Source organism: Rhinatrema bivittatum, chromosome 5 (assembly GCF_901001135.1).
Source record: "Rhinatrema bivittatum chromosome 5, aRhiBiv1.1, whole genome shotgun sequence".
Taxonomy (NCBI): Eukaryota; Metazoa; Chordata; class Amphibia; order Gymnophiona; family Rhinatrematidae; genus Rhinatrema; species Rhinatrema bivittatum.
This window is the reverse complement of record NC_042619.1, coordinates 124,814,277-124,833,311: the sequence shown is the minus strand read 5'-3', so window position 1 is coordinate 124,833,311 and position 19,035 is coordinate 124,814,277. Positions and strand designations below refer to the sequence as shown.

At 44.5% G+C, this 19,035-nt stretch overlaps 1 protein-coding gene across 5 annotated transcripts in view; it reads left to right on the top strand.

Annotated features, from left to right (window-relative positions):
* The window catches only part of LRCH1 (leucine rich repeats and calponin homology domain containing 1), a 424,219-nt gene that overhangs the window by 341,775 nt on the left and 63,409 nt on the right, over positions 1 to 19,035 (top strand). For all 5 annotated transcript variants that reach the window (XR_003856942.1, XR_003856943.1, XR_003856944.1 and 2 more), the window contains one exon: positions 17,806 to 17,915. Coding sequence is in view for 2 of the 5 variants with exons in the window: in XM_029602883.1 (XP_029458743.1) it covers positions 17,806 to 17,915 (110 nt within the window). In the remaining 3 variants the exon portion in view is untranslated. The remainder of the gene's footprint in view (positions 1 to 17,805; positions 17,916 to 19,035) is intronic.

Below are 19,035 nucleotides of genomic sequence, written 5' to 3'. Positions count from 1 at the left end.
TAGGAATCTAAAATCAGCTTTTGCACACTCTCCGAAGGTTTGATGGAAAGTTCCTTATGAAAAAAGGAAAACAGGCACTTTCAAGCACCTTGTTTTGACAGACTCGAAACTCATGGATCCTCGCAGGGGTGCTCTGGCAACATTGCACACCCCACTTGCATTATGGGATGTGAAGGTACAAGTATGACATTTGCGAACTCACCAGGCCCCCTGACTATAAAGGTTTGCTGTAAATATCATTTTCTTTAAGGTTTTCCAGGTAACACATGCCTGGAACAAATGTGGCAACCATGAATCACTTCCCAAGGTTGCATTGATTAAAGAGGTTTCATCACTATCCTAACCTTTGGACAACTTACAAAAGCTGATGCCTGGTCCTGTATTTTGCAGTGCCTTTTAGCAGAAGTGTTACTAATGCTAACAGTGCCTGTTGACAGCACTCATCATTAGTTGATAGCTGTAGATGAAGAAACCGGCAGGATACTCTTAGCTGGAACCATTTGTCATGAGAATCCCATCTCTCAGTGAGTTAGAGGTGCGTTCCCTGGTACTCTAAATACTGATAAGGAAGGGCAGCGCAAATTGCAAGAGCGCCAAACTCTATTTCACTCTTTGAGTGTCTCGGCATTCTTGAATGGAAGGGAAGGAGAGTAAGAAAAGGGAAGAGAGAATAAAAATACTGTGGAAGTGAGAGACAGAGAATCTAAGGAGGCCTTGACATTAAAAATCCAAATGTTTATTTGCTTGCTAGATAGGTTAAAATACATATGTTAAGCTTCGTTTTGTAACACTATTTTGGAAGGAGCTCTCTACCCAACATAAGATCCCTATGCTTTCTTGTTAGGATTTGCAGTAACGTACAAGAAAGTATGTTCCATACCAAAAGAAGCACAAGGGTAAGGGTCTTAAAATAAAGCTGGAAGAAAGGAGGCTTAGAAGAAATTCTTTGTTACGTGAGAGGTTGGTGGGTGTCTGGATTAACTTATCAGCAGAGGCAGTAGTGACCAGAACCAGTACCAAATTCAAGCATGCTGGGGAGAAATACAGAGGGTAGTGGTAAAGGTAAGCGAGGGAGGTGACCAGAGACTGAGTAGGGTCTGTGGTGTCACAGGAGATGGGGGCAACTGGACAGACCAGGTGCTCCAAATGGGCCTTATCTACCATATAGGTTACTGTAATTTTTTTTTTTTAATCTCAAATCAAAAGCCAGTTGGAAGATGTTATGTTTGTAGATCGTTGGTCACAGTTTTGGCTCCATTGGAAAAGATGGCATTACTGCCACAGTGGTGCTTAAATGTGTGTATTCATTTGGAGCCAAGTTTAACTGTTGACTCATGGCATGTGTTGCATATGTAGAAGAAGGGCTTTGATACACTAGAAGAATCTGCATGGAGAAATTAGAACAATGGATGAGGGTCTTTTACAGCAGGCACACCCTTTTCCTAGGCTTAGCATGTGCTTGGAGCCAAGTTCTGAAATCTGAGCCTTATTTCCGGTGCACATAGTTTCAGTGAGGTCCATGTTCAAAAGCATTTAGCCAGATAACTAAGAAGTTCTTGCAGAGTATAGACCACCTGTAGGAATCCGCATCCCACCAGAGGTGCATGAAAAGGAAACTGCTGCCATGCAAAGTAATATGGTACAGCGGCAGAGGCAGCTGGAGGAACTCGGATGGAGCCATGGCCAGGAGCAAGCCAAGACCTGGGTACTGGAGGTCGCCAATGCTGAGCTTCAAGCCCATGCACAGGAGGTAGCCCTCAGTGAGAACAGTGCCCAAGAGAGAGAAAAGGCAGTCTGGCAGGAGTGTACTTAGCTGACTGAAGCACACATGATGCTTGCACAGCAGCTAGCAGACTTGCAGCGCCGGACCAGCACAGAGGTATTTAAAATCATGAGAGGTCTAGAACAGGTAAATGTGAATTGGTTATTTACTCTTTCAGATAATAGAAGGACTAGGGAGTACTCCATGAAGTTAGCATGTAGCACATTTAAAACTAATCGGGGAAAATTCTTTTTCACTCAACGCATAATTAAACTCTGGAATTTGTTGCCAGAGGATGTGGTTAGTGCAGTTAGTGTAGCTGGGTTTAAAAAAGGATTGGATAAGTTCTTGGAGAAGTCCATTACCTGCTATTAATAAGTTGACTTAGAAAATAGCCACTGCTATTACTAGCATCAGTAACATGGGATAGACTTAGTTTTTGGGGACTTGTCAAGTTCTTATGGCCAGGATTGGCCACTGTTGGAGACAGGATGCTGGGCTTGATGGACCCTTGGTCTGACCCAGTATGGCATGTTCTTATGTTCTTAGTCCATGAGTGTGCTAGAACATAGAAAGAAAATGGAAGTTCTGGAAAGCACCATGCAGGTACTGCAGAAACAGGTGGCACAGACCAGACCTGAGTGTGATCAGGGGGAGACTGCAGCTCTGTGTGCAGCCACCAAGGCATAGAACCAGGAGCATCAAATTGAGATCATCAGAAGGCCAGAGAGTAAAAAAAACCCTAGAGAGTCTCATCAAAAGTAACTTATTGCTCTGAAAATTAGGATGGAAAAGATTTCTAGAGGGACGGAATCTGAAAAAAAAAAAAACAAGCTTGAGTATGCCAACAAGGAGAATACAGAGGTGATAGAACTTTGGAAGTTAAAGCTGAAGTCAGAACAGCAAACTGTAATGGGAAGTTTAAAAATCAGCAAAGCTGCTGAGAGATCCACTCTTTCAAAAGAGATTGATGCTCTGGAGAGTATGCATTTAAACACCATGGAAAGAAAAGAGAAAGTTGAAGCAGTGGAGATGTCAATAAAGAAAGTGGAAATGGGAAAAGTTTCTCGGAGAAGCCAGACAACTGAGGTAGCCAGAGCACTACAAGAGCAGGATGAGAAGCTTGTTGGTCTTCAGAATAATGTGTCTGCTGAGAGTCTGTTTCAAGATTCTTTGGCAATAGAGCTCCAGGTTTAGAAAGAGAATTGGGAGTTAAATCAGAGCTGGAAAATGTGCAGAACAGGCAAGGACGGCTGGAGAAACAAATGCAGAAAAAACTTAGCCAGAAGGAGGTGGCCCAGAGTCTGCATAGGAAAGCTGTGAGACGAATGGAAGAGAAACCACAACAGCAGCATCCAAGAGAAGTCACGAATGTCCTGCTAGAGGATAATGGGAACTCAGAGCTCCGGATGGGCTTAGATAAAGGAGTATGTGTGGACACTGGGCTAAGGGCACAAAGGGTGGTGGTGATAGTGCTATCCTGGGTAGTCTTATGGTGTGGGGGTGAGCTTGACCCTGAAACCTTGACCCTGCACCTACCTGGCAGGAGGCCAGATAAAGGGGAATGGGGATTTGAGATGCTTCCCTGGATGGGATACGGAGGGGGGGGGGAGGGGTGAAAACGTTCGGACCAATGGGTCCAAGGTGTGGGGGGGGGCATGTGAAAGAGTGGCCTTACTACCCCTCCCTAACCTGTGTGGGACTCGGCTAGACACCTGGTTCACCTTAAATCCCACAAAGGGAGAGAGCTGTATGGCTGGGACACTGCTGGGCGGGAAGTGCTCTGTGGGTAGGATCCTGCTAGGCTGGGATTGGGAGGCCCCCACTCCTCCTCCTCCTCTCTCAGAAATTGTGTTGTAAGGTTACTGCAAAGGCAAGCAGTTATTGTAGCTATTATTTGCTGTTTAGGTTATTAAAAGTTGAAATTGCATGAGAAAAGGCTGGAGTCAGGGGGGTTCCTGCTCCAAACCACAAGATTTCGCTCAGTCAGTCTCACAAACATTAGAAGAAAACCTAAAGTCCAATAAATGGAGATGTTAACAATTGGCAAGCATAAAAAAGTTTCTAATATCGGCATTCAGCTTTACATTAACACCTTCAGTCAAAAAAGCAAACAGAATGTTAGGAATTATTAGGAAGGGAACGGTGAATAAAACAGAAAATGTCATAATGCCTCTGTATCGCTCCATGGTGAGACCGCACCTTGAGTACTGTGTGCAATTCTGGTCATCGCATTTAAAAATAAAGGATATAGTTGCACTAGAAAAGGTACAGAGAAGGACAACCAAAATGACCAAGAAGATGGAAAGCTCTCCGATGAGGAAAGGCTAAAGAGTTTAGGTCTGTTCAGCTTGGAGAAGAGACGGCTGAGGGGGATATGACAGAGGTCTATAAAATAATGAGAGTTATAGAATGGGTAAATGTGAATCGGTATTTACTCTTTCGAATATCAGAAGGAATAGGGGGCACGCCATGAAGTTAACAAGTAGCACATTTAAGACTAATCGGAGAAAATTCTTTTTCACTCAACACACAATTAAGCTTTGGAATTTGTTGCCAGAGGATGTAGTTAAGGCAGATAGTGTAGCTGGGTTTAAAAAAGGTTTGGATAAGTTCATGGAGGAGAAGTCCATTAACTGCTATAAATCACGTTGACTTAGGGAATAGCCACTGCTATTACTGCCATTAGAAGATCTACTTAATGTTTTGGGTACTTGCCAGGTACTTGTAACCTGGATTGGCCACTGTTGGAGACAGGATGCTGGGCTTGATGGACCCTTGGTCTGACCCAGTATGGCAGCTTCTTATGTTCTTATGAAAATCTGTCGGGATGCAAATAAAAAGCCACAAGCAAATTCTACTGAATTACAGACTTCTCTGAAGCAAAGTGGTGTGAGTGTTTCAGCAGGCACAATAAGGACATTCTTGAAGAAAAACAGGCTGCATGGTAGAGTTGTCAGAAAAAATATGCCCAACAGCACATAGAGACAGTGGCGTACCGGGGGGTGGGGGGGGGCAGGGGTGCTAAGGCCCCCAGGCTCCAGGCTGTAAGGGGGTACCCAGAGATCTTTATTTTGCAGTGACATTATTAAGCCACGGCCGCTGGGGAATCTCTTTCCACCCGGTGGCTGAACTGAAGTAGGCCCATGACTGCTGGCAAATGCTCCATGCACTGCTATGCACAGCTTGCCCCCCCCCCTCCCCCCATTATGCAATAAGACCAGCAGGGCCGCAGTGCAGCTCATCCCACCGCGGTCGAAGAAGAGAAGAGGTCTGTGGCCACCAGAGGATCGCATCCTGCCCAGTGGCACAACTGGAGGAGGCCCCAGCCGCCGGGGGGAATCCTATCGCACCCGATAGCCCAAATAGAGGAAGTCCTTGGCTGCCAAAGGATCGCCTCCTGCAAGGCAGCCAAAATGGAAGGGGCACCGAATTGCTGGATGATCGCGTCCTGCCCAGTGGCCGGACTAAAGGAGGCTCCACTTTAGCAGGGGATCAGTCCTGCCCACCTGCTAGAGAGGGAGTATGTGTGTGTAAGCATGTGTGCCTGAGAGAGAGGAAGCATGGGTATCTCTGTGTGTGTAAGCATGTGTGCCTGAGAGAGAGGAAGCATGGGTATCTCTGTGTGTGTAAGCATGTGTGCCTGAGAGAGAGGAAGCATGGGTATCTCTGTGTGTGTAAGCATGTGTGCTGAGAGAGAGGAAGCATGGGTATCTCTGTGTGTGTAAGCATGTGTGCCTGAGAGAGAGGAAGCATGGGTATCTCTGTGTGTGTAAGCATGTGTGCCTGAGAGAGAGGAAGCATGGGTATCTCTGTGTGTGTAAGCATGTGTGCCTGAGAGAGAGGAAGCATGGGTATCTCTGTGTGTGTAAGCATGTGTGCCTGAGAGAGAGGAAGCATGTGTATCTCTGTGTGTGTAAGCATGTATGCCTGAGAGAGAGGAAGCATGGGTATCTCTGTGTGTGTAAGCATGTGTGCTGAGAGAGAGGAAGCATGGGTATCTCTGTGTGTGTAAGCATGTGTGCCTGAGAGAGAGGAAGCATGTGTATCTCTGTGTGTGTAAGCATGTATGCCTGAGAGAGAGGAAGCATGGGTATCTCTGTGTGTGTAAGCATGTGTGCTGAGAGAGAGGAAGCATGGGTATCTCTGTGTGTGTAAGCATGTGTGCCTGAGAGAGAGGAAGCATGGGTATCTCTGTGTGTGTAAGCATGTATGCCTGAGAGAGAGGAAGCATGTGTATCTCTGTGTGTGTAAGCATGTGTGCCTGAGAGAGAGGAAGCATGGGTATCTCTGTGTGTGTAAGCATGTGTGCCTGAGAGAGAGGAAGCATGGGTATCTCTGTGTGTGTAAGCATGTGTGCCTGAGAGAGAGGAAGCATGGGTATCTCTGTGTGTGTAAGCATGTGTGCCTGAGAGAGAGGAAGCATGTGTATCTCTGTGTGTGTAAGCATGTGTGCCTGAGAGAGAGGAAGCATGGGTATCTCTGTGTGTGTAAGCATGTGTGCCTGAGAGAGAGGAAGCATGGGTATCTCTGTGTGTGTAAGCATGTGTGCCTGAGAGAGAGGAAGCATGGGTATCTCTGTGTGTGTAAGCATGTGTGCCTGAGAGAGAGGAAGCATGTGTATCTCTGTGTGTGTAAGCATGTGTGCCTGAGAGAGAGGAAGCATGGGTATCTCTGTGTGTGTAAGCATGTGTGCCTGAGAGAGAGGAAGCATGGGTATCTCTGTGTGTGTAAGCATGTGTGCTGAGAGAGAGGAAGCATGGGTATCTCTGTGTGTGTAAGCATGTGTGCTGAGAGAGAGGAAGCATGGGTATCTCTGTGTGTGTAAGCATGTGTGCCTGAGAGAGAGGAAGCATGGGTATCTCTGTGTGTGTAAGCATGTGTGCTGAGAGAGAGGAAGCATGGGTATCTCTGTGTGTGTAAGCATGTGTGCTGAGAGAGAGGAAGCATGGGTATCTCTGTGTGTGTAAGCATGTGTGCTGAGAGAGAGGAAGCATGGGTATCTCTGTGTGTGTAAGCATGTGTGCTGAGAGAGAGGAAGCATGGGTATCTCTGTGTGTGTAAGCATGTGTGCCTGAGAGAGAGGAAGCATGTGTATCTCTGTGTGTGTAAGCATGTGTGCCTGAGAGAGAGGAAGCATGTGTATCTCTGTGTGTGTAAGCATGTGTGCCTGAGAGAGAGGAAGCATGTGTATCTCTGTGTGTGTAAGCATGTGTGCTGAGAGAGAGGAAGCATGGGTATCTCTGTGTGTGTAAGCATGTGTGCTGAGAGAGAGGAAGCATGGGTATCTCTGTGTGTGTAAGCATGTGTGCTGAGAGAGAGGAAGCATGGGTATCTCTGTGTGTGTAAGCATGTGTGCTGAGAGAGAGGAAGCATGGGTATCTCTGTGTGTGTAAGCATGTGTGCTGAGAGAGAGGAAGCATGTGTATCTCTGTGTGTGTAAGCATGTGTGCTGAGAGAGAGGAAGCATGGGTATCTCTGTGTGTGTAAGCATGTGTGCTGAGAGAGAGGAAGCATGGGTATCTCTGTGTGTGTAAGCATGTGTGCTGAGAGAGAGGAAGCATGGGTATCTCTGTGTGTGTAAGCATGTGTGCTGAGAGAGAGGAAGCATGGGTATCTCTGTGTGTGTAAGCATGTGTGCTGAGAGAGAGGAAGCATGGGTATCTCTGTGTGTGTAAGCATGTGTGCCTGAGAGAGAGGAAGCATGTGTATCTCTGTGTGTGTAAGCATGTGTGCCTGAGAGAGAGGAAGCATGGGTATCTCTGTGTGTGTAAGCATGTGTGCTGAGGAGACGGAGTACATGTATATGTGTGCTTGACAGAGGGGGAGTCAGCATGTATGTATGTGTTTGCCTGAGAAAGAGGAAGCCAGTGTGTCTGTATGCCTGAGAGAGAGGGATCGTGTGTGTGTGTGTGTGTGTGCGTGCCTGAGAGAGAGGGAGGGAGCCAATGTGTATGTGTGTGAGCATATGTGAGTTTTGAAAGAGCGTGTATATCTATCTGAGCATGAGGATGAACGTGTGTGTATATGAGAGAGGAGAACGTTTGTGCACCTCCCTTCCCCTCCCACTAATCTACAACAATCTCAGATTGACTGGAAGCTAAACGTTCCCAGGCATGGAGAGTGAGTGATTTTTATTATTATGATTATTATTATTGATTTTAAATAATTGGGTGTTTAATATTTATGTTTTAAAATATTTTCTTGGGGTTTGGGAAATTAAAATATATATTTATATATATGAGTTTTTAATTATTGGATGTTCTGTTCATCAGCTGTTTTGAAATATTTATTATTAGTAGTATGGTTTTACTATTATGATTAATACTTTATATTTATTGATTTTGTTGTTTGATGTTTTCTGAGGAATGGTAATGTTTCTGTTTTTCCATTGGTGCACTACATACAGAGACTGGCTTGTTGTGATTTCTAGATCAGTTTTTGTCCACAGTTTTCCTTAATCACTTTATTTTGTATTTGGTGAGGGTCTGTCTTAGCTCTGTACGTGTGACTGAGGTTAAGAATTCTGCTAACGTGTCATTTCCATGTAGGGATCTATAGCAGCTTGGCTTGTACTGTTTTCCTAATTAAAGGTGTACTGGTGCTATAGAGCCTGGCATAATGTTTGCGATTAGCACTGTTTTTGAAATTGAAATTTAATTAGCTCATGGCTTTCTGATGATCAAGCCCACACCTAACGTGTTAAAATATTCCTAATACCATATGTGTTCCAAGTGTCTTTTTAGCTTTTATGTAGGGTTTTCTGGACCACAGCAATCCATGTAAATATAATATACACACTGTTATGATACTTTTACTTCAAAAGACTAATTTGAGTGTCCTTTTTTGTGTAAAATTTTTTATTATAAATGCATAATTTGAAATTGTGTGTGGAGGAGGCCGTGGTGGGGGAAGGGTGGGCACAAAGCTGAAATATTTATTAGCATATCTATGTTCCGACTGTTTGACGAATCATTCTAAGCAGATTATAATAAAAACATAAAACAAAGTATAAACAAGTAATACAAACAAATTAATAATAAAATTACATGGTTAAAACCCATAGTCTAAAAGCTTCTATGCACAATAAGCCCTTATGGTGCCTAATGCCCTTGCACTAGCCCTGATTAGAAAAAGAAAACAAATTAATTGTTAAAACAAAAAACAGAATGAGGAGGGGCCAGCACAGTAATTGTTTGCACAGGGCAGCAAAAAAGCTAGGTGAGTGTGTGTATGTTCCCTGCTCCCCCAATCCACGGCAATCTCAGGGTGACCGAAAATCAAAAGTTCCCAGGTATGGAGAGGGGGAAATTTTTTATCCTTATTAGTTTTATTGTATTGAAATAGTGTATTGATTTTTTTGGAAATGTTTAAAGTTATTTTTTTATCTTTGTTTTTCGTATTAGCTCTATTTGTTACCAACTTTGAAATGTTCTTTTTATTAATGTGGTTTTGTACTATAACTGATTTCTATTTCTTGATTTGGTTTTATGAGCAATGGTGATGTTTCTGTTTTAGCATTATTACACTACAGGTGAGTCTGGCTAGGAGGAGGGGAGAGGAGGCTGAGAAGCAGATTGCTGGAGACTGGGAAGGGTGCGGGAGAAAGACTGCTGGGGACTGGGAGGGTAGGAGAGTGAGACTGCTATTGCTTTTGTTTCTCTGAGATGGGAAGTGGGAAGCACTGGATTTTCTGTGTGGCATTTTGGGAAATGTGCTTTTTTTTTTTTAAGTACTGGGAAAAAGCAATTTTTGTTTATTCCTCTGGTATTATATATACTGCTGGCAGTCTGGCTTTTGGGGGGTTTCCAGTTCAGCTTTTGTCTCCATGTTTCTCTTTCTACTTTGTAGTCAATTATTCTGTATTTGCTGAGGGGGCAGGCACTTGCTGTAATGAGAGTGCAGTGACCTGGGCAGGTCTGGAAAAAAAAACACGTTTGGAATGGTTTCTCCTTTTTATCCTGATGGTCAGAGGTGGAAAAAGTGAAAATTTTGGAAGGATTTAGAAATTTTACATCACAGTCCTTGACTCTCAGTCTCATTCTTTATCAAAGGCTGTTTTTGTTTGCTTGCAGTACCACAGAGGAAAGGAGCAAAGGAAACTTTATTGGCAGCACTTTCTGGCATTTGTATTAGTGAGACTTTCTGTGACTACAAGCATTTCTACAAAGAGGGATGATTGGGGGAGGGGGGGAGGGGCGCGGGGGAGGCAACACAAATGCAATGGCCCCCGGGCGCCGGAGACCCTCAGTACGCCTCTGATTAGAGAAGCCTCAAAACCTCTGGAGCAAAATCATTTGGAGTGATGAGACCAAAATTGAACTTTATGGACACAATCATAGACACTATGGAACGGATTTTTAAATCTACGCGCGCAGCCTACATTTGTGCGCGCTACCCGGCGCGCACAAATGTACGCCCAAATTTATAACACGCGCGTGCAGCCGCGCACGTTATAAAATCCGGGGTCGGCGCGTGCAAGGCTGTGCACACTAGCGCGCCTTGCGCATGCCAAGCCCTAGGGGGAGCCCCGATGGCTTTCCCCATTCCCTCCGAGACCGCTCCAAAATCGGAGCGGTCTCGGAGGGAACTTTCCTTCGCCCCCCCCCCCCCACCTTCCCCTCCCTTCACCTATCTAACCCGCCCCCCAGCCCTACCTAAATCCCCCCCACCTTTATTTTGTAAATTACACCTGCGTTAGGCAAGCGTAACTTGTGCGTGCCAGCCAGCTGCCGGCACGCGATCCCCCGGCACGGCCCGCCCCTTTCACAAAGCCCTGGGACATACGCGCGTCCCGGGGCTTTGCATGCGTCACCGGGCCTATGCAAAATAGGCTCGGCGCGTGTAACCCTTTTAAAATCCGCCCCTATGTTTGGAGAGGAGTCAACAAAGGCCTATGAAGAGCAGCACACCGTGAAGCATGGAGGTGGATCTCTGCTGATTTGGGGGGGGTGTGAGCTACAGCGGCACAGGGAATTTAGACAAAACTGATGGCAGGACGAATGCAGCATCTTATCAGACAATATTAGAAGAGAATTTGCATTTATCAGCCAGGAAGCTGCGCATGGGGGTGCACTCGGACTTTCCAACCTGACAATGATCCGAAACATGAGGCCAAGTCAACCCTTCAGTGGCTGCAGTAGAAGAAAGTGAAGGTTCTGGAGTGGCCGTCATTTATTTGCATGCACTACCTCCTGTGTATGCACATATTTCTCATGCATATTCATTAGGGATATCCTGAAAACCCGACTGGCTGGGAGGGCATGTAGGACCAGTTTGAGCACCCCTGTGCTAGTCAGTCAAAGAACTTACAGGACCTGGAGGCTTTTTCCAAGAGGAATGGGCAATTTTATCACATGAGAAAATAAAGGGCCTCATTCACAACTATCGCAAACAACTGCAAGCCATCATTGATGCAAAAGGGGGCAATAGATGATATTAAGAACTAAGGCTATGCAAACTTTTGAACAGGACCATTTTGTTATTTCCTTTATTGCTATGGTTTGTTTAATGATTGTGCTATTCTGTGATGCATAATAGTTTAATTTGAAACACATTAAAATATAGCAGATGTGTTTTATCTGATCATTGATGTTTTCTTGAAATGCTACACTTCTTACAAATTCTGCCAGGGGGATGTAAACTTAAGAACACAACTGTATATGGCATATTCGGAGATGAAATCTTCAAATTTTCAGAAAAATACCTCTTAACCATTTCTTACGGTGATGTTAATTTTCTCAGAAGTAAATTTATGAATCGCAAACTTTTATACATTAGGGAATTCTCAAACATCTCGGATCCCGAACCAAGGTATGTATTAAGGAGACTTTTAAAAGCTCTACGCGCGCCAAAGCCAAGAGATACACATAGAAGTCGGGCCAGTGCACGCCACGCGGATTTTGAAAAGCACGCAAATACGCGTTTATCTCCTAGTATGCACACATTCTTTTGCAAAAAAGGGGCAGGGCATGGTCAGGGCATGGGCATTCCTACATTTCCCAGTGAAAGCTGCGCGTAAGTATTTACGCTTACAAGCGTGTGCTGGGGTCCCCTACTGCATAACTTTACTTCTCCTTTGGCTGGTGTGTAAGCCCTGAACAAAAAAAAACTAAAGGGGTTAACAGGGTGTTAAGGGTTGCTGCTAACAGAGTAAAAGGGAGATTAGTTAACTAGGGAGGTTTGGAAGTCCTATCATTTACCTGGCCGAACTGGGAATAAATTAGGGAAATCACTGGCGTGCATACGTACTAACCCCCCCCCCCCCACACACACACACACTTTTGCAAGTAGAGGTGGCATTTGCACATACATGTGCACCTAAATAAAATTGTGCGCACATCTACACACGTACAGCCTATTTTATACCATGCGCGCATATACGCCCGTTTGTTATAAAATGGCTGCATCCATTGGCATGAGCCGGCATATGTCCATACACGTGCACCCACGCAGCTGTTTCAGAGTTACCGTACCCATCTTTAATTAAAGCACTTTTAGGCCGATACAGTACAGTGGGCTCCGACGGAGCGCACTGTTAACCTGTCATTGGATGCACGTTTTCCCTTACCCCTTATTCAGTAAGGGGCGGAAAATGCACGTCCAACCCGCCGAACCTAATAGTGCCCTCAACATGCAAATGCATGTGGATGGCCCTATTAGGTATTCGTGCACAATTCAGAAAGTAAAATGTGCAGCCAAGCCACACATTTTACTTTCAGAAATTAGTGCCTACCCAAAGGTAGGTGCTAATTTCTTCCGGCACCGGGAAAGTGCACAGAAAAGCTGTAAAAACTGCTTTTCTGTGCACCCTCTGACTTAATATCATGGCGATATTAAGTCGGAGGTCCCGAAGAGTAAAAAAAGTTTTAAAAAAAGGAAAAAAAATTTGAAGTCGGCCGGCGGCTGTCGGGTCAAAAACCAGACGCTCAATTTTGCCAGCGTCTGGTTTCCGAGCCCGTGGCTGTCAGCGGGCTCGAGAACCGACGCCGGCAAAATTGAGCGTCGGCTGTCAAACCCGCTGACAGCCACCGCTCCTGTTAAAAAGGAGGCGCTAAGGATGCGCTAGTGTCCCTAGCGCCTCCTTTTGCCCGTTTCTCCCACCGGGCCTCATTTGAATACTGTATCGCGTGCACAGGCCAGTGGCCTGTGCGCGCGCCGGGAGAGCGGGCATTCGCCCGCTCTCCCGCGGACTTTACTGAATCGGCCTGTTTGTAAAGAAGACAATTCAGTGACCTTATTTGAAATGGACTCCAGAAGGGATGAATGAGAAACCTATAAAGAAGCATGAGACTCAATCTGAGTCTTAGCATCAATCAAGAATTTACATAATTGTACCACATAGCCCTCTAATACCCCTTCCATACATTGCGAAGATGAAGCCAAGTCCTCAAGAGAAATATTCTTCTTAAAAGAAATAGTTGACTTCTTTTATAAATCAGGAAGGGAGACAGAATTTAAACAAGGAGAAGAAAAAGATGGCATAGTTCTCTCCCCAATTGTAAGATTAACCCCACTAACAAACTTAGGAGAAGACAAAGGACTCCCCTCAGATGATAAACCAAAATACCTGTCTTGAATAACCTCCGATGTCTAAACCCTACCCTTCCCAGTAGCTCCCACGTCTAATACATTTGAAGCGGACAACTGGGAGTCACTAGAAGAGTCAATTATATCAGGTTGTGAAGGTGGAATCCGATTTCTAGGGCTCAAGATCAAACATTGCTCCATATTTAGCGTCCCTCCTAGAGTAGCCCCGTTAATTTGGCTGGGTGATGGAAGAACCCAAGAGTCAACAATAGCAGAAATTACTGTAGGCATAGGCAATGGCATTTTCTGCCCCTTCCTCTTTTTACCCATAAGCCAAATTGAATAAAACTTGACAAAAGAAGTGAGAATAAAAAGAAATTTACAACAGGACACAAATTCACGTAGAAAAATCTCTTGCTCCCTACTGGACTCCCCAAGGGGCTGTCAAGGGATGCACCGCTTTGGCTCGCACCTTAGGCTGTGTACCGTAGGCCGACAGATCTTTAAAGGCCACGGTCACGCTGATGGTGACATTAGCATGGGGGTCCATTGCGCCCCTACCTCCCCCGCAGTTCCAGCACACGAAGGAGAGCAGCGGCGATCTTCCTCAAGGTTCTCTCGCCTTATTTTCTTTTTATTGGGTAAGGAAAATAAATCCCAAGTATCAGTACAGAGAGATCTCTGGGATGCAGACAGGAGATGGAGAGGGTGAGAAGGCCAGGAATGGGCTGAGGAGAAGGTGGGACATCTGGCAATGGGGGAAGAAGTGTGTGAGAAGGAAAGAGGACTGGGGATGGGGGAGAAGAGGGATAGAGGACTGGAGATGGGAAAGACTGAAGAAGAGGGGAGGATATTAGAAATCTGGGATGGGAGAAGGAGGGAGGTTCTGGAATTGCAGAAGGAAGGAGGGAGTAGGATGGATCTGGGGGATAGAATCTGAGATCAAGGGAAAGATCTAAAGTACAATGGTAGGGGGAGTGATAGGAAAGAGGAGGTAGTTGTCCCTACATACTCCAGTCCTGCTCCACCTTGCATCCCCTATCTAATCTTCCACCCAATCTAGAAAACCCCTGCCTCCAGTATCAAACCCTTCTCTCTCACAGATATAAACATTGCCCCCTTTCCTCATTCCCTTCTCTCACACCATACAGATATACACCACCCCAGCTGATATCCTCTCCTCTCTCAGCCTCTCTCCTCAGGCTCCAGCAATCTGCCACTTAGTCCTTCCTAACCTCCCCAAAATGATCCCCTGTACTTTGTCTGCTCCAGACCCCCCAACCCCATCCCCATCCTACCATCCCTGAATAATAGCAAGGAAGAGACTGGATTAGGGAGCAGAGTAGATCTTCTCTGCTTTCTGCTCCAGCTTCTGCCTCCTCCTACATAGTAATGTCGGCAGAGAAAGACCAAATGTTCCATCCAGTTTGCCCAGCAAGGTTCTTATGGTAATGATTGCCACCCTGTGCAGATTGCACTCATGTTTCTGTTAAGGGTAGTAACTGCTGCTCCATGCAGATTACCCACATGCCGTATCCTCTCCCCTCCCCTTCCATTCTCTGCAGGCTGCCTGGGAGGTGAGGGGAGGACCTGGATCAGGAAGCAGAGAGCTGTTCTCCGCTGAGTGAGATTCAGCACAACTGGAAGGCAGCAAATCTGCAATCAGAAGATTAGAAATGCCATGCTGGGTCAGACCAAGGCCCATTGAGCCGTGCATCCTGTCTCTGACAGTGGCCAGTCCGGGTTGCAAATACTCACCAGACCCAAAAAATAGATCTATTTCCTGTTACTCTCAGAGATAGTAGTAGCTTTCTTGAGTCTACCCGGCTAATAATGTTTCATTTACTTTTCCTTCAGGAACTTGTCCAAACTCTTTTAAACCCTGCTATGCTAGTCACTCGACTACATTTTCTAGGAACAGATTCCACAGCTTGATTGTGCACTGAGTGAAGAAAGTTCTTTCTATGATTTGTTATAAATCTGTTGGTTGGTAGTTTCATGGAGTATCCCCTTGTTTTAGTAATATTTGAAAGGGTAAATAACCATCCTTTATTTACCCTGTTCCACCCCACTCATGATTTTACAAGCTTCTATCATGTCCCCTTTCAGCCGTCTCTTTTTGAAGCTGAAGAGCCCTGTCCTGTGTAGCCTCTCATCCTAGGGGGGGGCGTTCCACCCCTTTATCATTTTGTTGCCCTCCTCTGCACCTTTTCTAGTTCCTCTATGTCTTTTTTGAGATGGGGGTGACCAGAACTGCACACAATACTTAAGATGCAGTCACACCATGGATCAATTCAGAGGCAATATGATATTTTCCATTACATTCTCCATTTTTTTCAGCTCATTCCTAATATTCTATTTGCTTTTTTAACTGGCCTGATCCCCCCAGATTTTCGCCACCCTAGGTACAGGCCTATTGACAAATCCAGGCCTACTAGTAACAGTTTGATGCAGTATAAAATTAAAGGTTGCTAAACATTTAGAATGCCTAACTTAATTTGGAGTAATTGCATTGACTGCGGCACAGGAGCATTAATCCAAACAAATGTACTTCACTCAACCATTCGGAATGTTTCCATCAGCTCTTCCTTTTGAGAAATATTCTTGAAAAACTCTAAAATGAACACATTCTTTTTTTTTTTTTACAGTATCGATAGAATTTCTCACCATATATTTTATCTTGTATCTCATTCATATATGGTGTGATAATATGACCCTTTGTATTCCATATTTTTTGTTTTGGCAAAATATAGAATAAATAGATTAATTATCAATAATTCGCTCTGCAGAGGGCATTTATTGTTCATTAATATCTTTTCTGGATGAGCAGACAGGGTGATACCTGCCAGTAAATACCCTCTCCCTCAGTTAGAGGCAGGACAAATTCAGATTAAAGGAGAAGACTGAGATGATGGCCAAGGGACTAAAGCTTGGGATTGTGGGACTGAGGGCCACAAACTCTATAAGAAGAGAGCCTTACAGGCAGAGATAAAAAATAGGGCTCCTGAGGCTAGAGCCACATGCAAAACAAAACTTGTAAACTGAGAAACCTGCACGTAAATTGTAATTTCCTTGTTAGGGTTTTAATCTCAGTACAAGGGCAGTTCAGTCCAGACTGTAGGTGTGTTCAGTGTCACTGAGCCCTCTCCTGGAATTTTGACCTTTACTGGGTATGATGTGGGCCATGTTACCGGATTTACTGGGCCTGCTTGCCATCCTTTCTCACAAGGGACATAGAAAGACATAACATTGCGGATCATTTGTATGCCACAAATTGCAGGCATGAAAGAATTAGAATAATTAATTCCCTAGTCTGGTGTAGTGGACACTGAAAGGAACAAGTGAAGCTCAGGCAAGCAACTTCTCAGCTTTATCAGTTTTTCACCTCTGTAATATAGTAACATAGTAAATGACGGCAGAAAAAGACCTAGGTGGGTCATCCAGTCTTATAATTAATTTATTTTTTTTCTGTTAATGTAGTAATTTGCCGCTTCGTTCAGGTTACCCCATGGCTTCTCTCAATAGTAAATACTGCTCCATGCAGATTGTCCCCATGCTGGTTTACCCCTTATCTTCATTTCCATCTTTTAACCACTAGGGATCCTCTGGGTTTATCCCAAGTTCTTTTGAATTCCATTACAGTTCTCATCTTAACCACCTCTACTGGGAGGGCAATCCATGCATCCACCATCCTTTCCATGAAGAAATAGTTCCTGATGTTGATCCTGAGTCTACCCCCTTGGAGCTTCATATTATGACCCCTAGTTCTTCAGCTTTCCTTCCGTTGGAAAAGACTCGATTCCCATGCATCATTTATCCCCTTCAAATAGTTAAATGTCTGTGTCATATCCTCCCTGTAATGTGCAGAATGCAGGTGGATGGACCCCAATGACAGAGTGAATAGGTTTTAAAATATGCATATCCTTTGCCAATATATGTCTGTTCTTTGAGAAATTACATGCATTAGTGTTATATTGATGTGCTATAGATATGCATAGTAGACATATTTAAGCTGCACCTATATTGAAATAATTGCTCCAGGTATCTGATGAGGATAATGTACAATATATTGCATGGGTTTATCTGGAATTATGAAATACAAAATGTGTAAATAAATAAAAGAAATAAATACATCCTGCGCATGGACAGTGGAAAGCCATTGACTGCTGATGTTAGGTCCCAAAACAATCATCCAAAGTCCTAATGCATTTCTACTGTGCAAAAACAGAGTTTAAAAATATATATTTTTGACCCCAGAAGCTCAGCTTTGAAAGCTGAAAATCACAGAAAGATCTCCCATAGGCACGAAGAAGGCCTCTGTTTACAAAGAAGCTTTCATTCTCCACAAAAGAAACATTTTTTACTTGTGCCAGTAAAGTACAAGGGGATCTTTTCACTGCTAGGTGGATGAGGACCATGATATATTTGCACGATTTACATGCTCTAAGCATTTCTGTGTAAATTAACAGATATTTTCTCTGTAATGCACTAAAGCAGGATTATTTTCGTTGCAGTCTTCTTGAGGCCGCCAAGGAAATTGGAATCGGTAGATCCTCAGTTCACGATCCGGAGAAAAATGGAGCAAATGAGAGAAGAGAAAGAGCTGATAGACCAACTTCGCGAGGTACTGTATGTCGCAGGGTCCAGCTAAGAAGTAAAGATCCAGTTTATTAGGAGGCGCCTCGTGCCTCTGCTCCAGCGCAGTTGCCTTATACTCAGAAAAAAGTGATACTTTCTTCAGACTCATGGTGGGCTTTTAACCTCACCTCTTTCCTAGAAAAGATTTCCCTGGGTTTCTTCCCAAATTATTTACTGCAGGCTGTCATCAGGAGACTGGAGAGGACTCTCATTTCTGGTATATTCTGTAACGTTCAGCTGCATTTTTGTGGTGCTTTCTTGATGCTAATGCAATTCAGTAAGGATCAAAATGCCTGGGTAGGGTTTATGGTAACAGTCACAGCTGCTGCTTGTAATTATTCAGATCTTCTTTGCTTACCTTATCCTAGACACCTCAAGCCCATATATTGTTGCTTAAAGTCATCTTTCAACTAGAAAAGGTTCATAAAACATTTTGGCTTTTGCAAAACATTTCAACTTTAACACCTTAAAAAAACAAAAAAACCTTTGGGGCAGATTTTCAAAGGGCAGGTGTAACTAATGAAATAAAGTTAGGGGGGGGGGATTTAGGTAGGGCTGGGGAGTGGGTTAGATAGGGGAAGGGAGGGGAAGATGTGTGGGGGGGGGGGGGGGGTGAGCGGAAGGAAAGTTCCCTCCGAGGTATGTTATAAAATCGGGTGTACGTTTGTTCGCGCTGGGTACCGCGCACAAATGTACCCCGCACGCAGGTTATAAAATCTGCCCCTTTGTTTATTTAAGAGATCCTATGCAGAAAAACAATTTAACTAACTATATGCCAAGCAGACACTTGTCCATAAACAAAATAACTCTTCTCCTGCTCCCCTAATATTTTTTCACCACTTGTCCTCTATACCCATGGCAGCTCATCCCATCTCCAGCGCTTGGACGTGACTTTTGGATCTGCAGGGCTAACTTGTGTGGAGTACCAGAAATGCTGTTCGCTTGGTTAAATATGTCTCTGCTTATATCAGCATCAGCTACAGGGGAACATTTACCTGGATCTTATAGTGAGATCTGAATTGGCTTAAGAGAAATTATTTTATTGCGTGGTCTCAGGTGTATGGGACTAGCTTTTTCAAAAGAATTTTCACAGACTGATGGAGCCA